This window comes from Balearica regulorum, chromosome 15, assembly GCF_011004875.1.
Source record: "Balearica regulorum gibbericeps isolate bBalReg1 chromosome 15, bBalReg1.pri, whole genome shotgun sequence".
Lineage (NCBI taxonomy): Eukaryota > Metazoa > Chordata > Aves > Gruiformes > Gruidae > Balearica > Balearica regulorum.
Window position 1 is genome coordinate 14025637 of NC_046198.1, and position 23454 is coordinate 14049090.

At 49.1% G+C, this 23454-nt stretch overlaps 1 protein-coding gene across 1 annotated transcript in view; it reads left to right on the forward strand.

The window, feature by feature from the left end:
- The window catches only part of ADAP1 (ArfGAP with dual PH domains 1), a 62788-nt gene that overhangs the window by 22624 nt on the left and 16710 nt on the right, over positions 1 to 23454 (forward strand). The window contains exon 4 of the mRNA XM_075767684.1: positions 674 to 756. Within this exon, the coding sequence (XP_075623799.1) occupies positions 674 to 756 (83 nt within the window). The remainder of the gene's footprint in view (positions 1 to 673; positions 757 to 23454) is intronic.

The window sequence follows — 23454 nt, forward strand, 5'->3', positions numbered from 1 at the left end:
TTTCACTTGAATTCCTCTTGTTCCGAGTTTGGGAGGTGCGTGACACCCTGCAGCAAGCTCTGCCTTCACCAGCTCACAAGTGTCACCCATCCTTGGGCTGGGCTTCCCCTCGTCGTCACGAGTATAATTTTAACCTGATATGTCACAATTTTTTTGATAGCTGTCCATGTGTGACGAGGAGACAATATCTCTGCAGCTTTGACTGCCGAAAGGCCATCGTGCATGTGCATTGCACAAGGCATACACAATTTCTGCTTCCATATCGATAGCTTCGGGGCAAAGATTTTTTCTTTTGTCTGCAGTTTGTTGTTTTTTTCATTTACTGATCCCATTTAGCGAAGACCGTAGTCTGAGGAAACTAGGTTTAAAATCGTTCGTATACTGAGGGAATTTTGCACAGAGGATGATTGGGTGGGTGGGAACGGTCTCTTCTGCTAAGTCTGTAAATTTAATTAATAAAGTTTCCAATAAGTTCGGATGTACAAGGAAATGATTTATTGTTGTGCAAAAGTAAACAGAAGAAACCCTTGGCTCCAGACCGTACAATGCAATTTTTCAAAGACTTTTAAAGCACCCTTCTATTTTGATTGAAGAATTAATGATTCTAGAGTCTTCCTTAGTGTATCTTGGACCATGTTTCCTTTCTCTGTAATTTTTTTTTTTTTTTTTCCAGACTGCTGCGGGAACAGTGGATCAGAGCCAAATACGAACGAAAAGAGTTCATTCACAGCGAGAAGCAGGAGCCTTATTCCGCAGGTAGTGAAAGACACTTTTGGCAGATAAGTTTTTTGATGTCCAGCACTTTCCATTTTTTCCATCTCTGTTTATATGTTCTTTATATTGATTATTGCTGGTATGTCATTAAGTAGGAGGAGAAAATGTGGTAATTTGGGAAAGAGTCCTCCTGCCGTTCCCTGTGTTTGATTGAAATATTGGGAATTTTAATACCTGATGGGAATAAATCAGTTATCAAGAGTCCTGTTGACTTCCATGGGCTGTTCACCAACAGCAGGTCAGATGAAGCACCAGTGAGTTCGTTTCTGGTAGCGGGAGACATGAAGCTGGATTGAAATGGAGATAAGGGTGTTCATCTCATCAAGGTGACTTTTGCTTTGGAAAGATGCAGTAGGATTATTAGCATGGTTTGGTTAATGGTAGGTAAGTGTGCCGGGTCCCCCACTCTTCCCAAATCTCTGTTACTGTCTTTCCACAATACTTCAAGCGTTGTCAGTGAGACCTGGTCTCCTCGTAGCATAATGAATGCCCAGCGTTTCGCAATTGCGAAGACCCGGCACGTGTGATGGAGCTCGTTCCAGCGCGATGGGTAGCGTGACGGTGGCCTTGCACAGGGGTGGTTTAGTGGAGCGGTGGATGGGACTGTTTTCTTGCAGAAGGGCAGAATTTGAAGAGGAGACGCAGGGCTAACCGTGTTTGTTGTGTGGCTGCGCCAGCATAAGGAGCGGCATGAAATTAGCTGGGTATTTCTTCGGTATATGTAAGTGGCATTTAATTTATTCTGCATATTAAGTAGTTGACACCAGCTATGTGCTTGGATGACTCTGCGATAATTTTATTACCAAAGACCGTGTAAAAGATGAAAGGTTAAAATATTATTTTCATGTTGCTTTTCAAGACTAATAATAAGCAGGTAGCTCCCGCAGTTTGCTGTTATTAAAACCACAATTAAAATCTGATCTCATATATTCTCAGTTTATGTTTAGAGCATTTCTGCTTTGCTATTTTGTATACATGAGACATGCACATAGTGTGTGGGGGGGTATCCATATTCATATATAGTACATTGTGCACGATTTTATTTTAGATTTTCCAAGTGGTCTGCTGGAGTTGGACGTGTTCTATTAAAAATAAATAGCTTGATTTCTTAGATAATTTTGGAATTTATCTGCCAACGTGTGTATAATGTTCACCCAGGAATAATGTTTCCAATTTATACCGTGCAACTTCTAGATATAAAAGCCTGGATTCAGCTAGGTGCTTCAGGCAAATGCATAGTTTTAAGCACGCGATGAGTCCTTTCGACTCCAAGAAGAGCACGTACCTGGTTAAAGTGAAGTACGTGCCTCAGTGCTGTGGGGGAAGAAGGGCAGCGTATTCTGAGCTCTCTGAAAAATATTACAGGAAGAGTTCAAACGGGAGGTTATTTTAGCAGCGCCTTTTATAGGTGTTCTTCAGTAAAGTGGCTGCATAATATTTAACTGCATGGTGAAGCGATGGGGTTCTCTCCCCTCTCTTTGAAGTTCAAAAGCCATTAAATGCAGAAGAGAAGGGGGTAAGCCATTTTAAATGAACAGCGCTCTTGGGAGGAGGAGCGGAAGGGAAGGCAGGCTGGTGGGCATCTTGTAGGCTGTGTATGAGTGCCTCTAGGTTGTAGATTGTCTTTGAGAATTGTACCGTTGTTAAAATCCAGCTTAGGAGTTGTGCAAATGACCTGTGCAACCTGGATGTCATTTGTTGATTCTTCTCGACAGTAAATTCAAAGGGGAGCTTTGGCCAGGTGGTTCCTCCTTAGGATGACCAGGTTGGTGTTACAACAAAACAAATCTGGGGACGCACACCAAACTTCCAGTGCCAACTTTTCCCTTCTGCTGAACTGTAACAGCCCCCAGGTGTGGCTGCATGCCTGTACTTCACCCCGTGCCAAACGGTGCTCCTTCTTCTAGATTACGTGATGTAACTTGGTTGATGAGGCTGTTTTCAGCTCTTGGGTTGTTACGCCGGGAGTCGGTTGTTTCCCAGGGTTGTGACTTGAGAAGGGAGCCCAGGGAAAATCCTGTGTCCTGTAGGAAAGCAGGTCATAGAATCATAGAATCGTTTAGGTTGGAAAAGACCCGTAAGATCATCGAGTCCAACCGTTAACCTAACATTACCAAGTCCGCCACTAAACTGCGTCACAGAGATGTTCATGTGTGCGTTGGGACAGGTCTTGTATCTCTCAGGTGCAATGGGGATGTGTCGTCATTGTGTCGTACATGGTGCTGGACCACCAGTTTTCCCAGCTGGTGTAAACCAGTGCCATCAAAGCTGGTCTGAACCGCACCGTGCATGAGCCTTCTGAGACAGGCTGGGGCTTGGCGCTTGCAGAAGAAGCTCAGCCACGCCACACATCCCAGCTTGGCCCTTCTCACCGCTTGCAGGGGTTGATACCCCTTAGCAGCCACACCAGCGGCGTGGAGGATGCTCCCAGCGTGGGGTGGGACCTCCTGTGCCCGATTATGGTGGGCTCAGCGCAGCTGGGAGCCGCAGAGATCTGGGCCCTTGCTTTCTGCTAATGACCTCCTGAACTGCATGTGGATGCAGCGAGGTGGGACCGACACAAGGACACCCTCCTGCCCACCCCACATCCAGTTTGTGTCTCACTTGAATGTATGTATCTCTCTCTTTTTCTTTCTAATGCTTAGACCGTTTCTTCTCACCATTCTGAATTCCCTGGAGGGGTGTTAGATTACCAGTTTCTAAGCATGAAACATTTTGTTGCTAATAGAGACGTCGGTATCCATTTTCTTGTGTTTGTTGGAAGATTTAATTCCATTTTCCAATCCCAGGGGCAATTTTGCGTTCTGATATTTGTTCAATAATTGCATAAAAAATAACAAAATGCTGTCTTTGAATAGTTTTGAGCAACATCCTTTTTCAGGCAGCCTGACGAAACCCTGGTCAGAAATTCAATGTCTTTCAGAAAATTCTTTGGGGAGAGACTGTCTGGAGCCTGTAGATGCCAAGCAGAAGCTATCACAGCCAAACTGACAGACTTAGGAGAAATGAGTCTCAGGACGGGGGTGTCAGATGTGCAGGTCAGAGCTGAGATCGTCATGCAGGGAAGCCTGGCAGGAGGATGCGGCAAACTCTTCAGCTGCTGGTGAAGAGTATAAATAAGAGGCAGCGTGGGATGCAAAAGCAACAGCCGCTCCGAAAGGTGTTGCGTAGCCCCCGAACCGATGGGAGATGTCTGCCCCGTGAGCGGTGCAGGGTCGCAGAACCAGAATTGGGAAACAAAGACACTTTGCAGGTGCAGAACCCCCTGGTGTGGGCAGCGCTGGGCGTTGAAGCCAGCTCTCGAGCCTCACCCCCGAGAGGAGCCGTGCCTGCAGATCCGTGGTCCTGGTTCAGACCCCGCATCAGATGTCCCCTCTCAGCGACATGCCGTTATACGCGTAGTCATGGCCGTTCGCACTCTGTAGAGGATTGCAATGGAAATTCCTGTAAGGGAGCTTTTAGGGAGTTTCTTGCTCTCTCAGGAAGCCTTGGAGCACAAGCCCACGCGCTGTTCACAGCTGTCAGCTCCTCTGCCCCTGGTTCTTCAAACTCTGATGGTCTCATTCCTCCAAAAGAGCTGTTGTTAATGAGTGTGTTAGCACCATTGATTTTAGTGTGAGGAGTCGGTTTGAGTTCAGATAGTGCAGGGAGATTAGTAAAACAGTGATTAAATGCTTCGGTGGTCCATTATCGATTCTTAGATACACCCTTTTAAACGTTTGAGCTCTTAATTCAGGTAAGTAATTTCTTCGCCCTAGCCAGACTTTATGAAGCAAAACATTATTTACACCCCAGCAATCCTGACTAACACCGTGGTCCACGTCCCTTCTGCTAGTGATACGTTCGTAGCACAGTGTCACAGAGTAATACCGGTTTTAAGATCCTCATGTTAAAGTGTTTCAGGTTGTCTTTATCCCTTCTGACAAATGAAGTGGCTAAATTACTGTCAGTCTCCTGCTAATTATCCCTTTTAATAGAGTTTAATGGGGCACGGGTGCTGAATTCTCCTCGAAATGAAGGATGGCCGTTGTTGCCATCGAAGTCCCGATCTGGCAATTGAAAGGTTTGATAATTTTTAAAAATATTTTGATCAATTTTTAAAAAGCTGGGACGCTTTCCCCCAGTCTTGATGGGCAACGCTTCCCCAAAGTCCCACTGAAAGTTAATTCATTTGGGTGCTTTTGGTTCCTCTTAATCAAATGGATATATTTTAACCAAGGGAGGCGTGGAGGAAGCAAAAGGGAACGGTATTTGTGGGGCCGGAGCACTGTAATATTATCACCTGGTGACAGTGCAGCTGCTGTGATGCATCTCAGGCCACAGGCGAGAGAACGGGACGTGCACGTGGCCAGGAGCGAGCCAAAGGGAGTCGTTTGCTCCTTGAACTTGGCTTTGGCTCCTGACGGACCCATCTCGTTACCGGGAGGCATCGGTGCCCTGGCACGAGCTGAAGCCCAGCCTGGGAGGGGTTGTGGGCAGGGAGAACACATCTTTGGGTCTTTGCTTTAATGTTAGCAAATGAAGTGGGAGAGCTCTTAACATCAGGCGTTTAATCTCTTAATGCTTGTCAGGAAAAATGGCTTAACTTCACCGTTCGGACCGTGAAAGCGCCTGCCCGCGGGGTGGACGCGGCCGGTGCAGTCGGAGAGGGCTGATGGGCATCTCCAGCGACGGACAGAGATGCCAGGCTGTGCAAAAGCAGTTGCCACCCTGTCCTTGAAAGCGTTGCCTGAGAGAGTTCAGCCATGATTTATAGGCTCTTAGGCCAGGGCGTAGGTGCTTTCCAGCGAGGCACGGGGTAAACTGGGCACAAACAACAGCTTCACTGAGTGCAGCTTTCCGCAACTTTGCTGCAAGTGCTGCCTTCGTGTTTCCTATAAATAGGCCGGTAAATCCTATTGCTGTTAATGTATCAGATGGTGGAGGAGCAGTCAGGAGCGGGAGAAGATTCACAGTGGGTACATACAGCTGATAAAAAGTGCTGCTACCAGCTCTGCGCACCGGTACGATTCCCTTGCGGGAGGTCTGGGGAACAGGGGTTTTCCCTCGCTCCCGGCAGATGCTGTCGCACGTCTTTCGTGTTGGGATGTCTGGTTCCCAAAGGCATTCGGGATGGGAATGCCTGATTTGCAAGGGAGAAGGATAATAAATGCCAACAAGCATCACTGCTTTCGTTCTTTAGTCATGGGAGGTTGGAGCTCCCCAGCTGATGTAAACTGTCTTAGGTCCCATAAAGATGGTGGAGGAATTTGGATTTACACCAGCTGAAGATTTAAACCCTATCCTTTGGGGTAGAAGTTGGAGGAGGCTTTGGTTATTCGATTGGTAGTTATATAGCTGTCGGACTGCAGGGTGTGAGGTAATACGGTGTTACTGCAGCCTTAGGTGGCCTGAGAGCTTCCATCAGAGCAGCTGAGAAAGCTGGAAAATATAGGCAAGATTTGGGGATATTAGCAGAGTCAAAGGCAATTGGGGCTTTAGCCTCTGTTGGTTTATACTCCTGTATTTGTAGCGCTATGGACTAGATCTTACTGTCGTCATTCGGCTCGGAGAAGGGCGAGCGCTGGGTTTACCGAGGTGGTTACGAAGGGCAGCGCTCGTCTGGAGGTGCCTGTTCGCTCGTACTGTGTTCTGCCAACACCCTGGAGATCACTTGGCTTCTGTGTTGTTTTGTATTTGTCTGCAAATGTGATGGCAAAATAAATTGTGAGACATGAAAGAATACCCTAAATAGTAAAATCTGTTAATATGCACTTTCCATTCCATGTGGCTCTTGCATAATTTGGGCAGCAGTCTGAATTAATTTTCCCCTACATTTGCACAGTTGGAAGGACCTCTAACTGCAAAGGACTAGAAAAAACGCACGGGACATAAATACGCTCCTTCTCAGTGTGAGAAAGACGCCCTTATTAATTCAGTCTGACCTACAGTGATGTAATGCGGTTTATTTTGGGCCAGATCAGACAAAGCGGTGAGCAGCGTTGCAGTTAAAACCCAATTATTTCAACCAACAGCCCTCATCCTCTGCTGTCTCTTACCCCGTTTCAGCTAGCTAGCGGGGAGCTACGAGTGTCAGAGTGACACCGGCTCTGCCGCGTGTTTTTTCACAACCTCGGAAGCAAAGATCCTCTGTCCTGCTGCGTGTGCCGCTGAATTACGGGGCTGAGCAGCACCCGGAGAACAAACTAACGGCAACCTAAAAGGGCACGGGTTTTATTGCACATCAGACAGACAGCCCGTAGCATGGGGGGGGGGAGTCTGCCAGAGCTGAAATAAAGCGTCGGCTTGAGGGCTCCTGGTGACATTTGCTAAGACCTTAATGTATGTGGTCTGTAAGGAGATGCTCACGCAGAAGGGAGCGTGAAGCCCTACGTGAACCCGCACCGTCCCCTTTGCTTTGCGAACGCACGCGGTAAAACCCGTCGGTGGACGTGGCGCAGGGGACGTTGGGTTGCACGGTGTTGGTGGGGCGATGGGTGTCTGGGGACAGGCGGTGTCTTCTGAGCGGTGGCTGTTTGCGAAAGGAGAGGGTGAGAGCGCGGAGGGAGGGAAGGAGAGGGGAGACCGCAGGGTCGCAGCACTCAGGACTGCGGCAGGGGGAAGGCGATCAGGAATTTCCCCGCAAAACGCTTTTTGTCCTTTTTCGTCATAAATTTTTGCAGGAAATGGCCGACTTCATGAATTCATAACTTCGAAATGCAATTAGAGAATTAACAAACCCACTTTTCATTTATTGGGAAGGGAAAAAGCACATAGAAAACTTCAGGTCAAATTGCTGACACGAGAACTGTCCGGTCTGATGGTTTTATTTCTGAATCGTGATATACTGAGAGTTTCTGAGGAGCTGATGTATTTCTGTAATGTTCTTTAATCTCTTGAAAAACACCCCATCTTCCCCAGCCAGTAGCACTCCCTCCTTCCAGTTATTAGCAGAGCAGAGCCTGGGGGTCTGGGAGGGGGAGCTGGGGAGAGGAGAGGGCTTTGCAGGGGAGGAGGGCTGCGTCTCGGGGAGCTGGGCATGGACGCAGTTTGGTTCGTCTCTCCTACAGCCTGCTCTGCTGGGATGTTGTCCCGAGGACGGGTTGTGCCCATCAGCCAGGATCAGGGGAGGTGAGAGCCCATCCCGACCCTAGAAGGACGTGGTGGTGGTGCTGCGATGTTGGGAAAGGCTGGAAGCACATCTCCCCTCGCTGTGCTTGGGGAGGGTGGCTCTCTGCCCTAGGAAGAGTAGGACTTCCACACGATGTATTTGGCATTACAGCTGTTAAAAGAGTCAGTGGAGCGAGCGCCAGTCCTGCGGCGTGCTTTGGGGCTAGCAGAGCCTGCTGTGTGTCTGGTGTGGGACTGTGTCCCCTGACCCTGCGAGAGGAGGGGGGTCCTTGCTGGGACCCGCAGGCTCGGGTGAAGTAGGTATCTTCTGCGCAGTCAGCAAGATTTTTGTGCTGCAAACCGCTGGGGGTAAAGTAGTGAAAGAGACCACGCTGCTGAAGGAGAGGTTTTCTCCAGCATCCTTTTATGTTCGTGTACGTGCCTATGCCGGTAAATCACTGCCCTGCAATACAGCTTTCTCGGGCTTGGCTGCAGCTCCCTTGCGGGGAAGGACGGTTGAAGTGAAAGAGAAATTGATGCTGGTGAAAAGGCTTAAAGAAAGAGACATCAGTCTCCGTTCAGGGCCCTGTAGTGGTATCAAGGTCGTGGCAGCAGGTTGTTCCCAGATTCAGGCTTCTATGAGAGGTACAAGAGAGGCAAGGGTGGTTTGGTTGGTTTGGGTTTTTTTTTTTTCCCCTGCCCTATTTCTGCCTTGGCTGGTGTGAACCTGCATTGCCGTGTTGACACGTGTGCTGGTTTACGCTGTCCGAAACCCTTGGCGCAGCAGACTGCTCTCTCCCGTCGGACCTGCTCCATGGTCAGAGCATCGCGCTGTGGGCAGCGAGGTGCCTTTCCTCATGCAAGCCCTGATGAAGTGGTGCTGTGGGAACAGCTCCATCTGGATGACGCAAAGGTGTTGCGTGAAACCATCTCTTTGCAAGCGGGGAGAAGTGCTGTAGGTGCTTCCTGTATCATCCTTTAACTGCTGACGAGACAAGCGCGTTAAGTAAAATGGTCAAATTGAAATTCTATTCTTGTAAAGGTGTTATCAGCTAAATCAAGAGCCGCTTTTAGCACTGGGGAAGATTTAAGCCAGCTAATGTGTGTGGTCAGGACGGTAGCCAGCTGCCATCTCAGCTTCTCTCGTGCAGACCAGCGTGAAGATTATTTCATCGTCGTTTTTTTCCCCAAATGCAGCCCAAGTCCTTAGCTGATGTTCCTGCTTAAATTTCCACCAACTCCAGGGAAGTTCTCCTGGCTTTTCAGAGGTGAAGACCCGCGGGTGGTCGCGGTGGTGCTGTGCTAAGCAGTGTACAAATGCGGAGCGGGATGGCAGTGCGGTTGATGAAAGGTAAGGGCAGATGCCAGCCCCTCAGAGCAAAAAGAGGCAGTGCCCTGCTACAGGGGTGGTGCTGCAAAAAGCAGGGGTGCGGCTGACTTTTCAACATGTGCATTATCCCACTGCTTTATGAGCAAGAAGAGCGGAGCGTTTAGCAGCTACCGGGAGCTACATCTGCTGAAATTGTCCAAGACGCTGCGAAGCCAGAGGGGGAGATGGACGGACGATGCTCACGGAAGCTTTGGTTCCTTAGGAAACCGAGCTCACGAGAGCCGTAAGAGAAGCTGCGTGATGAAAGCAGCCAGTGGTAAGTTTACCAGCAATAACTCGCCGGGCTTTGACCAGGTGCGGGTGCACGCCGTAGGAGAGCGTGGTGGTGCAGAAGAAGGTCACCTTTCCGGCTCACCCCTCGGCAGCAGCAGTGCCCCGCGAGGCACCGGCGTGTGCAGGAGCATCCCCCTGCCTTTCGGGGGGCGTTTGGCTGGTTTGGGTTTGTGTGTCTGAAATAATCTACCGACGTTTCCGCACCGTGCCCGAACACCAGCGTGGCTGCGGGCGTACCTGACGGTACAACATGCCACCTCTCTATGTGACCCGACAAGGTATATACATACTTTAGCATTTGTATTTTTAGTTTCCCCTTCCACGAATCCCCTGTGAGCTTACAACATCTCCTCGTGATAAAAATAGCCTTTGGTGCCAACGCGGGGCTGAGCGGAGCCCTTTGTTCGAGGGGCTGCGGCACAGACCCGGGGGCAGATCCCGCACACGTTCAGTCCCGGGGCAGATCTGCTGACCATGGCGACTGGCTTTGCAATAGCAGCTCGGAGCGGTTTGTAATCGGGCCGTAAGCACTTTGTTAGGAATGATCGATACCTGATCTCCGCTACCTGTTCGGCGTTTTAAGCGGTGGAGGAATCTCTGCAGAGCAGCTGCAGTGGTTTGTATTAATGTACCCCAACCCTAGTGATGGCCATCGAGGCGTTTCTGGGGACAGCAGTGAGATTTGAAATGTCGCTTTATAAACATTAAGTTATGCTAGACTCTGAATACCAGAGTAAAAGTTTGAGAGCCACATAATGCTGCGAAATTGTAAGTCGCCTTTAAAGCCCAGCCTGCGCTATGTGTCTGTAAAGTGAACAGTACCATAGAAATAGTTTATTTTCCCCTCGTTCTGCTTCTTTCCAGCAAGTTTCCCATAATGCCAGTGACTTGCCTCTTGATTTATACCATATGCAAAAATTTAGAAAAAACCTAATTGTAACTGTCTCTTCTGACATTGTTTGAGTTGAACTTCTGAAAACACTGGCTACATCTGTAATCTCAGTCCAAAGATCTGAGTTTTTCAGGAGTTTCTGTGAGTGTAAATCTCTATTTAACATCAATGCACGCGTGCCTGGTGGGCAAACAGAGCTGTCAAAAGCTTTAGCAGGCCTTGATCTTAGTCCATAGAGAGGAATTTTCAATATAAAGAAATCAGTTAATTTATTTCTACTTATTAGCCTCAAAGAGAAGTTGCTGCTTTGCTCTGACGGCTTTTTAATGTCACTGTTATCTGATGCTAGTTGTAAAATGGATTAAATTCTCTTCTGATGCTCGAAAGACTCAAGTATTAGAGCTGGGCTTTGAGAGAAGCTCCAGCATTTTCTGCTGCCGTCTCTCTTTGATGGGAAGTGCTTGGTTTTGAGATGCAGGGCTGCAGCGCAGGTCAGGAAAATGCAGCTGGAGTGAGATCTGCGGAGAATCCCTCGCTGTGAGGTGGGTTTTGGTACCTCCGTCTTAGCTCCTGCTCTCTCCCATCCCTGTAAGCAGATCCGTCATAGACCTAGAGGTGGAAATAAAAACAATAATAGTAGTATGGCTAAAAAGCAGCATAAATCAGGGTAGCCTAGTATTTTGTTGAAATACATGTAGGGATTTATGAAGCAGAGATTTGGCCCTGAAAGAGGAGATGTTTTGTGGTAGGAAGTCGTGACACCAGTTCCCTGCAGTGCGTGCTGGTGCTTGGTGTGCACACTAGGATTGCATCACTGGTGCCTTCTGTTAAATCACAGTTTCCAGTAAATTCCCAGCAGCCGGTTCCGGTATTTGGCTGAACCAAAGCACCAGGTTTGACTCTTACTGGATTTCAGCAAAACTGTGCTACAAACCTCCACGCTCGATCCTTGTCTGTAAGATCTTGGCTGCTCGGTCCCAAAGTCTGACTGCGTTTTCACTCTCCCCAGCTCAAACCACGAGCAATCCCTCTGCTTGGCACCGACACCGCCTCGCAGTTTGTGCTTGCACCCTGGGGGAGCTGGAGATGCAAAGATGGAGCGGACCTCAGGAGGCGGCTGGATTTGTGTCTGAATGAGGAGCGCAGGGATGCTGCCCCCTCTCAATGTCCCAGAGTATAAAATGATTTGGCACCGCAGCCTGGGACCGTACCGGGGGATTTGGCTTCTTGGCTGAGTTTGGCAGCCTGCTGCGAGCTTGGTGCTGCGCAGCTCCGCCAAAGCATCTCTCGTGGTCGGAGCAGCGGGGAGCGTTGGGGGCGGGGGGGATGCGGGAGGGCAGGCTCAATGGCAGCTAAGTGGCAGCGGGGCTCTAGCTCTCTCCAAAAACGATGCGAACCTCGTCGCTGTTTGCATTTCAAGGGAGCATAAGAGCGTCTTTGCATTTCAAGGGTGCATAAGAGCGTTATGCACAGATTGCATCCAGTGCTCTGGGTCTGTACAGATGCATTGAAGAAGCAGCCCTGGTCCAGAGAGGTTTTAATCAAAGAGCAGTTAGCGGAGGGCTGGGTACGTGGGTGTCTGGATGGAAACTGCAGACCCTGCAGTTCTCCCAACCCAGCATCAAGGTTACTGGAGGCGGATGTGCTGTTGTCAGGAGGGGGTTAACGCACAAGAATCCATCCAGCGAGCAACCTTGCCGGGCACAGAAACCTCCCTCTCAAGCTGCCGGAGCCACAGAGAGGGCTTCTGTTCTCTGGGCACTGACATCAGCCGCGGGCTGGGACACGAGTCACGCTGGGAGCCAGGCTCGGCGGGCGCTGGTCCCCGGGAGCTGCCTCCCCACGCCCCGGGCAGGCTCTCCTGCGGCCGGGGAGAGCTGTTAGACATCTCACGTACCGCGGGCGTGCTGCTGCTTCGGGGCACGCGTGCTCCTGGGTTACACGCTGCTCGGCGTGCCTCGCTCGGTGGGTCTGAGCCCCCGTGGCCGGGTCCTCGGCAGGGCAGCCGCCCGTGTGCGTCGGCTGCGGCATTTGCAGCCCGGGGAGCAGGGCAGGGCGCGATGCTCCCGGGGCTGGGTGCGAGGTCTGGTGTCTGCGCCACGTGCCGGCGCTTGTGCTGTGGATTTTGGGTGTGGAAGAGAAGGACTAAGGGCTGGGGTTCTTCCTTTCTGCCCCCCCCCCCCAATTTTTGTCTAATGGGGAGGATGAAAGGCTCTGGAAAAAAATGAAATGGAGGGAGGAGGAAACCCTATGGAAAAGGATGTTCAGCTGAAGCAGAGGGGACACCGTTTGTTGAGGCTCAGTCTCCTTTTCATGCCTTTCCAGTATAATACTGCATTTAACGTTACACAACTCCCTGTCAGGTCTTGCTCCAAGAAACCTTTCCCTATCCTCTCCTTGGAGGATTGAGGGAAATGCAGTCATTGCTTTAAAACAAATGCCGACTTCTTCTTCCTCGGTGCGCCCTGACGCCGCTCCTGTGGGAAGCGGATGCGGGGGGTGATACTGTGCAGGTCACCTCTCCTGCTCTCTGCAGCCTCATCCAGAGCAGAGTAAAAACTCACGCAACGGCCTGTCTCCAGGGTGAATAAATATTGAGCCAAATTGCCTTGGAAGGAAAGGGATCCATTTGGAAAAAAAAATGCACTAAAGAAACCAGCAGCAGATATAATCCCCAGCCGGACTAAACAGCATCTGCTGCAGCGTGAGCCACGGGGCCAGGCAGGGCGGCGGAGGAGACGCATCCTCCTGGAGAGCTGCCTGCGGTGGGTCCCGCTCAGCCCTCGCTCCCTATAGCAACTTTGCAATACAAATGATTTAAACCTCAAACACGGGCTTTACTGCGGTGAAGACAAAGAGCATCAAAGAGCTGCTTAACAAACTAAACTAGGGAGGCGGATGCAAAGGGAGAGCACAGTGTGTTTGTCTTATTATGATTTTTCCTCCTGCAAGGGGAGCCGGCCTGTGGCAGGGACCCGCACGTGGCATCGTTCCTGTGCCAGGATGTGCTGATGTTTCAAGCAGGGCGGGCATCATATGACCAGGACCCGGAGCAGCTTTTCGGTGCCTTCCAGTAGCGTTTGGAAGTGCTGATTCAGACTCCGTGCAGCCCCTCCGAAAGAGTTAACGCCGCCCCGTGAGGCTCCGTTAAAATCAAAGGAGGATGCTGCGCTGTTTCCCAGCCTCGCTAAGCAGACACCGCACAGTCACCACCAGAAGACAAAGGAAAAGGTTCCAAATGCAAAAGCTGTTCTTTTAGCGAGAACTTTGATTTTATTTTTTTTTTTCCCTACCTGTCTGGGCTGTGGCGAGAGGCCAGCGACTGCTGTTACGCTCTCCAGGACATTCGCGAACGTTGCAGTGACCCAATGATGGGGTGGAGATAAATCAATATTCCTCTTACAGATAGCTGCTGTAGGAAGAAAAACGTCTAGCAAAGAGAAATACACTGATGTCTTCAGCTCCCCTAAAGCAGAGGAGCACTCAGGCAGCCAAAATCGCAGGCGAGGACCTGTGGATCCGAGCTGGAGCGGTGGAGGAGGAGCAGCAGTCGGCCAAGCAAGGCGGCTCCGGGGAGGGAGGGGGTAGCACCACCACGGGCTAAAGCTGGATGCTCACAGCTAGCTTAGGATCCAGCTGTAATTTCAACAGCTGGTTCTGACAAGCTGCCTTCGGCGTAGCTCTGATCCAAGCTTCTATAATTAGCCACAGAGCAGAAGCTCTTGTGCGAAGAGTAAAGCAGCAGCCGTGCTCGTTGCAGGGGAAGCGGGGCAGCAGCGGAGTGAGCTGTGCCGAAACGGGAAAGGGTCAGCGCGTGAAATTTTAAGTAGTTGGGGTTTGGTCTTTTTTTTTCTCTAAGCACTTTGAGCAAAATGTTTGGTTAGGTTTTTTTCCCCTCAAAAAAGCACACCTAACAAATGTTGTTTCATTTTGCATCATCCTTAACAGAAATATTTACATTTTCAACTCAACTCAAACACGTTTCATTTGCGGTCAGTTTGAGGTCAGTTGTATTTGCTGAACTCGTACAGTTTCTCATAGGCGAGATGGTCTGAGACCCTCCTGCCCCTGGATTCCCTTGGCAGCTGAACGCGCTGCCTGTTTTGGGATGCACTCTGGATGCTCCCTGGAGATTCCCTGAGCTGTCGTGCCCCCAGGGAGAGTCAGTCCACCTGGTGAGTATAGGCTATAAGATCACCAAGTGTGTAAAACACCCCAGTTATAATTAGCATGAGTAACTCCTGTCCTCGCGCTTTCCCTACTTGAGGTCAACCAGCTCGACACACTGCGTTTTGACATCGCTCGGGCTGCCTGTTCCTGGAACCTGGGGTTTTTACAGTCCATAATCGTAGAATCACAGACTGGTTTGGGTTGGAAGGGACCTTAAAGATCTTCTAGTTCCATCCCCCCTGCCATGGGCAGGCAAATGGGTCTATGCTAATTGGAGAGAGCTAAAGAGAAGTATCGGGCTGGTTCTCCACGTTTTTGATAACAGACGTTTAGGGAAAGAACAGGGGAACCATCCCTTTCTAATTTTGATGGTTTCTGAAGGTAGTTCTTGGTGTCCTAATGTTTCTCGGTGTTCTTATACTGTGTTTGTTCACATTCCTTGTGTAGTGACACGGGACCAAAAGACTGGTGTGTCTGTCTTCTGCTAATGAGGTGGGAGAGACTAGGAAGCAATATGATAACAAGGGACATGGAAAAGGCTGATTTCATGGCAACTTGTCATAGCTTAAGTAAATTTCTATTAAAGAAAGATCCGTTTTACGTTGGAGACCCGTGCAGGGCCGGGCAGTTTGTGTCCCACCAGATAAAGAACATATTTCTAGAGTGAGGTCACGTCTTTTTCTGGAGTTTGCCAAGGATGTAGTTGAGCCTTAGGGTCAACCTCAGCCGAGAAGTGCGAACGTTTGCTGGTGCTTCTTTCTGGCCGACACCAGCCTGTCTCCATCTGCGTTTCCCTGTATAGTGAGCTCGCCTGAATTTTCACCTTGAAATCTCCGATGCAGCAGAGAAGTCTGGAGCAGCGGAGTTGTCCACACCCCACCTCTCGGATGCTTCCAGAGAAACTGGGCTGGGAGGTGCCTCCCTGGCTGTCTAAATAGGACTGGTTTTAAAATCATTGCTGCGGTTGAGGTGCACCCAGAGCAGCTCAGCTACCTCGGTGCGCCAGGTCTGTTCTCATACCCGCAGCAGCCCTCGAGGGAAACAATTACGTGGCACGGCAGTAACAACCAGTGTATCCCCAAAATACCTAAAACACAAGGAGGCTGCTCAGCGGGGAGTGAACTGCAAACTTGTATGCATTGCAGTGGCTGGAAGAAGAAATTTGTAGCGCAGTAAAGTCCATGGGAGTTTTAGTCAGTGATTTTTTTTCGGGTTAGAATTTAGCCTTGATTTATATAATTACAGGAGTTCATAAAGCGGGATCGCACTGCTCCAGGGGATGGGGGCGATAGTTTTAGAAAAACCAAGGTGTGCAAGTGTCCTCGTGCAACCTGGAGGTTGTGGCTGTGCTGCTGAATGCCCCTTCCTTAATCCCACAGCTGCCGGAGCATCCTACACAGGCTGATTTCTGGGACAGCTGTAAAACCAGCAGCCAGGAGAGGAACAAGTCCTCAATTAAAAAAATTCTCCATTCCCTTCATGAAGCAATAGCTTGGACTGTAAATGTGTCGACCGCTCAATAATAGACGACCAGGAGCCGTTAGCACCGCAGCAGATGTGCTCGGAGCCATTTGGATTTCTCTTCAAAGCAAACAAAGAGGAATGTTATGCGCGTGCGAGGACAGGTTTCTGTGATTTATGGTTGTACGGCAATGCTGCCTACGTGGGGGGAATGCTTTATTCTGGGGTGCTCTGGAGAGAGGGTCCTAAACCTGTCTGAAGGCGGTGGTGAACTTCTCTGCTGACTTCTGTAAAGCTCTGTTGGGGGATTAAATTAATCTCAGCCTTGCTTGGATTGGTCTCTGTGAGCAGCTGTATAGGCTGAGATTTTATTTACTGGCGTGGGCAAGGAACTATCTAAAACTATTCAGGGCTTGGAGGATATTTTAGCCAGATCCCACAGCTGTGGTTTGAGGTTCTGCAGGATGCCGTGTGAAATCCAGCCCTTCAGGTGGTTCCTGGCAGTTTGCAGTTGTTTGGAGCTGAAGCCTCAGCAGCACGTAGGTTGGCGTAGCCCATCTGCGGTGCGTGTTGAGGGTGCGAAGGCTCCTCACCCCCGGGTCTTTTGGTGTCTCGCCTCTTTGCTTTCTGTATAAAAGTCGTCGTGGTTGCACGGGTGGGCTCTCCCTTGCCCTGCGGAGGTCCGGGCAGGACCAGCTCTGTGCGTGGGCAGCGCTGGGCAGGGGGTGATGGGTGCTGGGCGCTGGCAGCGGTTCCTCCAGGTGCCGAGTGAGAAAGCTGCAGTACATCTTCCCGCGCTGCTTTTGCGCGTGCAACCTGCAGCGGCTGCAGCGAGGGCTTTTTGGGGTGTTGGTGTCTTGCCCGAGGAGGATCCTGGATTCTGGTTTTGCTCTCAAATTTCCGTTTCTGACAGCACGCTGCTGTATGAATATTATTATGACTTGGTGCTGCGTGCCTGTCCTTAAATGTTTTCTCACCCAGCTTTCAAGCTTAATCAGGCTTTGAGTGCGCTCAGTGCTGGTAGATGGGATGAGCATCGCACTGGGAACCTCTCAGCTTTCATCTGCCTTTTTGTAATAAAAGACTGGCTTCAAAAGATCGAAACCTGAAGGTTATTTACCTGTAACTGGGTTTTTTTCTCTGAGCAGCCAGCAGCTCCCAGGTGGGCATGTGGGGATGCCACTTGAAGAGGAAGCATTTGATTTCCAAGTAAAATTAGATTCCATATTCGGTTCTCAGTAACAGAAGCACAAGGCTTCCAGTAAAGACATTTTCTGTAGCAGAGGGTTTTAACATCTCCCAGCAGATACAATCGAATTGCTCTGCAGCAGCCAGCTAGTGTCTTATCTTCAATATATAAACACTTGCTTAATAATTAAGTTACCATGGAAGTTGTACTGTATCGATGGTCAATTATAAGATAAACTGATAGAAGGGAGGATGTGGCTGTGTTCTCTACAGTGGACACTAAACCTGATATGCCTGCAGTGGTCAGGTGAAGACTTGGGAATTGTATCTTTTGATATTTTCTCCTGATGTTTGTTCCCATGCAGCGTTTTCAGGGGAGGTGAGTGCTCGCTGGGAGATCAAGAATCATGCTACTAAAAGGAGTTTTTTCTCTGGCAAGTGTCCTTTGCACCACCTTACCTTGCAGTCGCTCGCCCAGAGGTTGTCACCTCCTGCTACCTCGATTTCCCACCTTTCATCCCGCTCATGGCTTCCCCGCGCTCCGCGGAGGCGCCTTGCGCGTCTTGTTTCTGCTGCGCTCAGTCGGCGCAAGGGGCAATGTGATCCCATCTGAGATACCTTCTGGGAGTATTAATGACTGTATTAATGTCTTTTTGTCACCTGAGAGCTACTCCATAGGGAATTGTAACATGTGATTAAAGAAACCGGTTAAAAACAGCTTAGGAAGCTGGATTAGGTACGTGATCTCTTATAATGGCTCCTTTTAGCTGACAGCCCGGTGAAAGAAGGGGGGTCTGGATTACATGGGGAAACATCAGACCTGACAGGAGTGTTTTCTGACTGTTAGGCTTAGTGGTGTCATGTACGATTTTAATCAGATTTAAATAGTGGCAAACATCACAGGCTTAATGGATTTCAGCTTTATTATTGGGGCTTTGCGTAGAAGCAATTTGGATTTTCAGCTGTGAGCCAGCGATGCAAGTGTATTCATGATGACATTAAAAGGGACTGGAAACCCAGGGACCAACCTTGTGTTTAAATACCATGTGCCTATGTATGGAGACAGACCCCATCTTCTTTCCATCAATGTCAGGACCTCAACGTGTTGTTAAGCTCGGCCCCATGTTTTTTCCATAGAGACGATGTATTTGGCTCCATTTCACGCATTGGTCCCAGCAGCTGGGTAGCTGAACAAATGACTTTTTCCATTTCAAAGACTTTGTGGCTCAAGATGAAGCGAGATGGCAATGTATTTTTGCAGTGATCTGGAGAAGGTTTTTTCCATGCTTGGCTTCAACCTTGAAGTTGTCCTAAGGATGATCTAAAATGGTCTCTGTCCTCTGTTTTAGGTGGCATGGGTTGCTCTCCTTGACCTTCCCATGGCGAGGCTTTGTCTTGGTTGTGCAAGTTTCGGGTGATTTGGCTGGAGGCAAAACAGTCACTGAAGACGCTGACACGTGTATTTCTACAGAGCCATGGTACTGCCTCCAAATCTGATCTCCCTGGGTGGCTTTTTTTACGTTGTGGGAGAAGACACCTTGCAAGATGTCAGTATTGAAGATGGTTTTGTAAAACATGTTTGACTTGGCTCAAGGGGATTGGTAATGGGAGACAACCTTGTACGTCCATCTGTCACTCAAGGACCGACTGTCCAAAGCTGTCAGAAACAAAAGCTACCATTTTGTGACAGTTGGTCATTGAGGTCTACTCAACTGGTTGGTGCTCCCAGTCCTGCATGAGCAGGAAGAGGGGGAAAAGGGGAACATCGAGGCTTTTCAAGTTCCCCTTAGGAGCAGCATGTGTTCCTTTTATCTGTGAGGGGAAACGTATGTGTTTCTACTCCCTTGTGTTTTCTGTGCCACCTAAAACCATGGACCCAAGGTTTCAGGTACTTCCAGCTCTGAGCTGAGCATTAATGACGATGTTTTGCCTTAGAAGGCCAAGGAGATGTCTGTAAGGTTTTATCTCAATCATCTACTAAATCCTGGCTTTCTGTCTGATGTAGCTTTTCAAGTGCTAATTGCCTTTGATTAAGTCAATCATTTGCAGAGTGAGTGGGTTAATTGGGTATTGTGGAAGCAATCAATCTAATCAGCTGCTTGCATCCATAGCTGAGGCGCTACAATGCAGCAGGACAATAATTGTTTTATGAACTACTGGAAGGCAAGAGAGGCAGACTGGATGGCAACAGGAAACCCTTCTCTGCAAAATGGCCTTTAGGAAAGGTAATTTGCATGCTAAGTGCTCATTAAGAGAGGACTGATTGATTAGGAGCTGGGAAATTCTTGCCTCTGAAACTGTGTGTGTATGAGAAGGTGGTTGGTGTTGGTGTCAGGGTGTGGGCACATGGGAGGTCTTGGGCTCCTTGGCCTGGCTGGGTGAGATGTGATGAGGATATGTTGTCTTAAGGGGGATGAAGGGAGATCAGTCCCTTCTCACACTTGTGAGAGATTGTGAGGTGGGATGTGCCAGGCACCCATGTTTACATAAGGTGCACCAACATCTTAACTCCCAGGTGCCCTTCTAGGGGCAAAGAGATTGGCTTGCATGATCACTAAACATATTCTTGTTTGCTGCTTGCTCAGGCTTTCATTTCCAAAGCACTGAGCTGTGCTTGAGGAGTAGCAGCTCTTGGTGGCTTCTCACCTGGTCTGTGCAGGAGAACACCTGGGGGAAAGGATGCCCATCTCATCAGCAAACCTCCGAGGTCCCCTCTGCCTCCTGCACTTGTGGATGCTGACATTTCCAGTATGCCTGTGTCTGCACTGCTGAACATGTAACCAGCAGGAAGTGTATTTATCCGGAGATGACTGCAGAATTATTTTCAGGGAAGTTATAAGCTTCTCAGCACAGCTGCAGACAGGAGGGGAAAAAAAAAAAAAAAGCAAGCTGCTGGTGCTGTGCAGTGGAGCAGCACAGCGGTTGCAGCCTTGACTGCAAGCTCTAAGTGGTTTGACCAACCTTGACACCGCTTGCAGGGAGCACTACCTTACGTATGGGGAGTATGAGTTTCACAGAATCACAGAACAGTTTGGGTTGGAAGGGACCTTAAAGCCCATCTAGTTCCAACCCCCCTGCCATGGGCAGGGACACCCTCCACTAGCCCAGGTTGCCCAAAACCCCATCCAACCTGGTCTTGGACACTGCCAGGGATGGGGCAGCCACAGCTTCTCTGGGCAACCTGTTCCCATGTCATAGTGAATAATTTCTTCCTAATATCTTATCTAAATCTCCCCTCCTTCAGCTTAAAGCCATTCTCCCTTGTCCTGTCACTCCCTGCCCTTGTCACCAGTCCCTCTCCAGCTTTCCTGTAGCCCCTTCAGGGACTGGAAGGTGCTCTAAGATCTCCCCGGAGCCTTCTCTTCTCCAGGCTGAACAACCCCAACTCTCTCAGCCTGTCCTCATAGCAGAGGTGCTCCAGCCCTCGGATCAGCTTCGTGGCCTCCTCTGGACTCGCTCCAACAGCTCCATGTCCTTCTTATGTTGGAGGCCCCAGAGCTGGACGCAGTACTGCAGGTAGGTTCTCATGAGAGCAGAGTAAAGGAGGAGAATCCCCTCCCTCGACCTGCTGGTCACACTGCTTTTGATGCAGCCCAGGACACGGTTGGCTTTCTGGGCTACAAACGCATGTTGCAGGCTCGTGTTGAGCTTCTCATCCCCCAACACCCGAAGTCCTTCTCCTCAGGGCTTCTCTCAATCCATTCTCCACCCAGCCTGTAGTTGTGCTTGGGATTGCCCCGACCCACGTGCAGGACCTTGCACTTGGCCTTGTTGAACTTCATGCGGTTCACACGGGCCCAGCTCTCCAGCCTGTCCAGGTCCCTCTAATCTCTCCAATTTAGAGACAAGGATGTCATATGGGACAGTGTCAAATGCTTTGCACAAGTCCAGGTCTCTGGACAAACAGTGGCATTTTCACTCCATGAGAAGATTTAGTATTCCCTTTTTAATAATTTTTTAATTGGAATTCAAATTCTTGAAAAATTCAAATTGAAGTCATTGAAATGTCTTGCTTTGGTGGTGGCTGAATGCTACAGGAAGAAATATTACAATGTACAGCAATCAAACCAAACAATTTACAGTGACACAGCCAAACAAGAGGTGTACGGTTCTATTTGCAACACTATTCAAAGTCCAGTCCATAGGGAAACTTTAAACTATGCCACCTTCTCCATCCAGCCCTCTGACTATGGACACAGTGGTTTGTTTCAGAAGAAATATCCTTCAGAGTCTTTGTTTTAAAAGGAGGTTGTGACGTTTGGTGTCAGTGGTAACACAGGATGTCAGGGATTCACCACTCAACTGCTCAGAATAATTACGCAATTCCTTAACCTCGCAGAAAAAGCAGGCACATCATCTCCAGCAAGTACCTATCTGCTGTTTTGGATTAATTAACATCTTACAATGTTAATATAGCAGACTACTCAACTTCTGACATACAGACAAGTGGTGACATATCCCCTGCAATTTTAGCCACAGAGTGATGTAGTTGTATTTAAGTCTTCCCCAAACTCTGAATTGGGGTCAAAGCACTTTAACTGCTTAGAGGAAAGAAAATCTACTTCTGTAGGTGGAGGTGCCCTGCCCGAACTCTAGGAAAGTGTTTTGCTCTTAGATTTCATGCACAAGTAAATTTTTTCTCTCCTGTTTCAGCTTCCCATGCTTTGTCTTGCAGTGAAACAAAAAGACAAGCAGCAGCAGCACAGTGATGCATTTGGGCTGGGTATGGTACAGGCTCTGTTGCTGTGCTCTGTTTTGGATACGCTAACATGTTTCTCCTAAAGGCCTTGGACCAGACCTGGTTTTACCACAGCCCTAGAAACGTCATGGAAACAAGCAGTTCTGATGCCTCTTTCCAGGTGAAATTGCAAAATAAAGCGCCAAAGACACTGAAGAGCAGATGTGGTTTAATTCCAAGTTTATAATGCTTTACTTGGGATGATGGAAAGCAAAGTCCATACACGGTTTTGTTTTTTTTTTTTCAAGCCAGTGGATCTGATTGTCCTCCTCACAGGAGTGTTGTTTTCTTCTCTAAGAACAAAGGCTGAAACTGAAAGAATAATTTTGGGTACTTCCTATAATCCACATTCTCAGAGACCAAAAACCCCATCATTAACTAAGCACCCATAACGGCTTTCTGAGGCAGGGAAGTAGCAATATCCCTCTTCTTAAAAAATGGGGAACTTGAATAAATTGCTGGCGGAAGTCGGACGGAAGACGGCGTCTACATCAGATTGTCTTGATAGAAAATCCACCCAATGGGTCCTGCCAGTTTTAGAAGCCTGGCCTGGGGGAGCTCCAGCCACCAGCTCAGCAGAGCTGACACAAGGCCATGCAATGTCTTCTTTTCAGTCAACCAACATGGTGACTTTAGCAGAGCTTTAGCTGCGGTGATGAAGCAAGTGTGGAAGTGACAGTTCCTTGTTTTACCTTGGAAACTACGTAGCGGGCCAAAAATACCCATTTGGGCTGTGTGATTTCAGACTATATTATGTGCCATGTGTTGGCTAACTTTGCACAACTGCCTGGTGGTTTTTTTTTGCAAGTGTCACCAATGTGTGCCAGAACTGCCTACAAAAGCAAGTGATTGGGTTTTCTTCTTGGCAGGTGGCTGACATGATGCAGAAAACTTGACAACCGAACAACAGTGCTGTTAGCAACGTGAGAGTGATATTTCTAAGGGGTGGTCATAGATGCTGTCCAGCTGGTCTTCACCAGGTAGTCCCTTCTACAGGCATGGTTGGGTGATGGTGATCAAGTGGGATGATGACATGCGGCTGCATCCCTTGTTCTGTGCCTTGGAAGACGAAGCACATGCATTGGGGACGTGATGCTGTGTGGTCCAACACCAAGCAATCACCAAGTGTTGTAGGGCTAGTGGTTGTTTAGCTTCAACATGAGCAGAACAGCCCTCGTGAAGGTCTGAATTTGGCCAGAAACCTCTAAATATGAAGCTGTTGCTAAGGTAGCGCAGCCCACAGAGATGAGGAAGACACAGTTTAGTTCTCCGACTCCGATGCCCTCCGGTGTGAGATCTGGTCCCTGTTCAGCCTCCTGCAGTTTTGGTTCTCAACACCTTCTCTAGCTGTTTTCACAGTCCTTTAGATCAGGACATTGAGGACAGATCTTGCTGACATACTGTTTGCCTGGGGAACCTGGATGGGTTCACGTTGGGTTCAAGTCCAGTTCATGGTGTTTTGCACTGATCGGTGTTGAC